Here is a 3,432-nt window from a genome sequence, read left to right on the forward strand (position 1 = left end):
AAGCAGGAGAAACCGGCACTTCCTGACAAGGAGGGCGGAGGCGCGCGGGAGGGAGGGAGAGAGGGCGGGGGTAGGGGGCAGGCGCGGGGAGAGGGGAGTATAACTCAGCGGCCGCGAGGCGCAGGGGCAGTTTCTGGCGCCCGGGTCTGCAGCCAGCGCCAAGCGGAGCCCAGCAACCCCTCAGACTGACGGCGGAGCCCGAGGAGGAGCGCGTAGTCCCCGCGAGGCGCACAGACCTGGGAGCGGTGGCGGGAGAGCGCAACTTTGCACTGCCCTTCCCTGCTCCTGCGCTCAACCCGGCACTTCTCAAGAGGGTCCTGGCAGACGGGACCTGTGCGTGCGCTACGGACGAGCACCCGGGCGCACCGGGAAGATGATGATGATGTCCCTGAACAGCAAGCAGGCGTTCAGCATGCCGCACAGCGGCAGCCTGCACGTGGAGCCCAAGTACTCGGCACTGCACAGCGCCTCGCCCGGCTCCTCCGCGCCCGCGGCGCCCTCCGCTAGCTCCCCCAGCAGCTCGAGCAATGCTGGCGGCGGTGGTGGCAGTGGCGGGGGCGGTGGAGGCCGTAGCAGCAGCTCCAGTAGCAGTGGCAGCAGCGGCAGCGGCGGCGGGGGCTCCGAGGCGATGCGGAGAGCGTGTCTTCCAACCCCACCGGTGCGTATTTCTGCATAATCACCGCTTAAAGGCACATTTTGACAGCCCCCTTTATCTGCTTGATGTTTTTTTCATGTCTGCACAGCAAATCACCCCATACCTCCAACCAATTTCCCCCCTCTCTCTCTTATGTATTCAGCGGGTCTTTTCTTTCATATTAATTTTTATGACCTGGGATGTTGCGCGTGTTGTGTTGTGTTGTATTTGCAGGCTCACTTTCCTCCTCCTCCTCGTGCACGCTCGGCTTTTCTCAGTGACTTCCTTCCTTTCCGCCTCACTTGCTACTTTCAGGATTATTATTATTATTATTATTATTATTATTATTATTATTATTTTAACGTTCTGGGAATGTTGTAGGTGCGGCGGCGTTGTCGAGCGCTTGTGCCGGGGCTTCCGGAGAGAGTGCGCACAATTCCCTGCTGAGCGTAATGTGTGCCTTTTACTTGCAATTGCAGAGCAATATATTCGGCGGGCTGGATGAGAGTCTGCTGGCCCGAGCCGAGGCTCTGGCGGCGGTGGACATCGTCTCCCAGAGTAAGAGCCACCACCACCACCCGCCCCACCACAGCCCCTTCAAGCCGGACGCCACCTACCACACCATGAACACCATCCCGTGCACGTCGGCTGCCTCTTCTTCGTCGGTGCCCATCTCGCACCCGTCCGCGCTGGCGGGCACGCACCACCATCACCACCATCACCACCACCACCACCATCAGCCGCATCAGGCGCTTGAGGGCGAGCTGCTGGAGCACCTGAGTCCCGGGCTGGCCCTGGGTGCCATGGCGGGCCCCGACGGCGCCGTAGTGTCCACGCCAACTCACGCGCCGCACATGGCTACCATGAACCCCATGCACCAAGCAGCGCTCAGCATGGCCCACGCGCATGGGCTGCCCTCACACATGGGCTGCATGAGCGACGTGGACGCCGACCCCCGGGACCTGGAGGCATTCGCCGAGCGCTTCAAGCAGCGACGCATCAAGCTGGGGGTGACCCAGGCCGATGTGGGCTCCGCGCTGGCCAACCTCAAGATCCCTGGCGTGGGCTCGCTTAGCCAGAGCACCATCTGCAGGTTCGAGTCCCTGACGTTGTCGCACAACAATATGATCGCGCTGAAACCCATCCTGCAAGCGTGGCTCGAGGAGGCCGAGAAGTCCCACCGCGAGAAGCTCACCAAGCCCGAGCTCTTCAACGGCGCGGAGAAGAAGCGCAAGCGCACCTCTATCGCCGCGCCAGAGAAGCGTTCGCTTGAAGCCTACTTCGCCATCCAGCCGCGGCCCTCCTCCGAGAAGATCGCCGCCATCGCGGAGAAGCTGGACCTTAAGAAAAACGTGGTGCGCGTCTGGTTCTGCAACCAGAGGCAGAAACAGAAAAGAATGAAATATTCTGCGGGCATTTAGGAGACCCTCGGCCTCTCCAGGGACAGCCCCTCATCATCCCCTCTTTTCCCTCCCTCTCTCTCCTGCCTCTTTTCTTTCCACTTTTGGCTACCAGAAACAATTCAGTAAATGTGAATCCGGAGAAAGCGAGGGTTGGAGAGCGAGCGAAGGAGCGAGCAAAGGAGCCCAAGCCCGGTGAGAATGTGAAATGATTTCTCAAAGGAAAGAAAAACAGAAGGGATTTGTCAAGTTGTAGCAAAGTTGTCCCTTTTAACCCCACCCCGTCCGGAAAAGGCACCTCGGCTTCTTCACAGGAAGTCTGGAGCTGGCTGTTTGCAGAAAGGCAGACGAGACAGCCTTTTAAAAGGCCCCCAAAATGAGCAAGTAAGATTTGTTTTTATTCCTAAAGACATCACCCTTGTTCAAGTTTAAAAGTACACTTTGCAGCTATTTTTCAGAAATAGAAATCGATTCAGGACTGAAACTTTAAACTAGAGTTGATGCTTAATGTGATAGAGACATCTCTAAAGTATTTTGAATTAAAAAAAGATGGCAGATTTTCTGCATTTACACTGTATATTATATATATATATTTTTATTGTGGTTCTTACCCCCTTCTTCCTTCTCTGAAGTGTTAATGCTTAAGAAAGGAGTTGCGCCTGCTGTGTTCACTGATCTTGAAAGCTATTATTAGATTATTGCCGAACAACCCTCTGTAAATTATTAATTTATCTCTCTAGCAACTTAATTTGTGCACATTCTAATTAATTAAACTTCTTTAGTCTAAAAAACGGGGGAAACGTATGGCTAGTGGAGTTAAACAATTTTATGTTTGATGAGTTTACTGAATTTTTATGGCTTTCCTCTTATACTGTGTTCCTTTTGGCCCATTTGTATATTCTCACTTTGAATGACGATTGTTTTTTCTTTGTTTTTACTGGTAGTGTTCTGATTTGTGAGTCGACACTCAGTAATGGATGTCTTAATCGTGTAGACCTGATTCACTGTCCAAAGTATTGTTTACTTTGTTGCATATTTAATGGGGATTCCCACATTGTCCCCACTACACACGCGCTCTCTCACTCACCCTTACACACACACATACACACGCACACACACACACCTCTAATGGAAGAGAAGAAGTGAAGCAGTTGGAAGCATGACTATGATGCATCATTTTCTAGCTTTAGGTGCATTTGCCACTTGGTGTTTGCCCTTCCAGATTCTAAGATTTCACCAAGGTATTTCAATCTTCTTGTTTTCAATTGCTTTGTTGACTACATTTTAACATTGACAAGAATCCTTCAGTTTTTCCTTTTGGAGGTTTGTTTGTAGAAAAACTTATCTGAACTATAAGAAAGACAGTGCACTGCTTGTAAATTCACATTGTTTGGTAGA

At 52.6% G+C, this 3,432-nt stretch overlaps 1 protein-coding gene across 1 annotated transcript; it reads left to right on the forward strand.

Annotated features, from left to right (window-relative positions):
* The first annotated feature begins 373 nt into the window (after positions 1–373).
* On the forward strand, positions 374–2,055 carry POU4F2 (POU class 4 homeobox 2). The gene is made up of 2 exons (XM_032412689.1): positions 374–658; positions 1,114–2,055. Exons 1-2 carry the CDS (start codon positions 374–376, stop codon positions 2,053–2,055), a joined length of 1,227 nt encoding a protein of 408 aa, XP_032268580.1.
* Positions 2,056–3,432: the final 1,377 nt, after the last annotated feature.

The sequence above is a fragment of the Phoca vitulina genome, unplaced genomic scaffold (genome assembly GCF_004348235.1).
Source record: "Phoca vitulina isolate PV1807 unplaced genomic scaffold, GSC_HSeal_1.0 scaffold14, whole genome shotgun sequence".
In the NCBI taxonomy this organism is placed as follows: Eukaryota; Metazoa; Chordata; class Mammalia; order Carnivora; family Phocidae; genus Phoca; species Phoca vitulina.

What these genes read in the sequence shown, in the direction of transcription:
- POU4F2 (XM_032412689.1), top strand. Translation starts at nt 374, where the DNA reads ATGATGATGATGTCCCTGAACAGCAAGCAGGCGTTCAGCATGCCGCAC. An exon ending in CGTGTCTTCCAACCCCACCG is followed by an intron (nt 659 to 1,113) that starts GTGCGTATTTCT and finishes TTGCAATTGCAG; the next exon opens with AGCAATATATTCGGCGGGCT.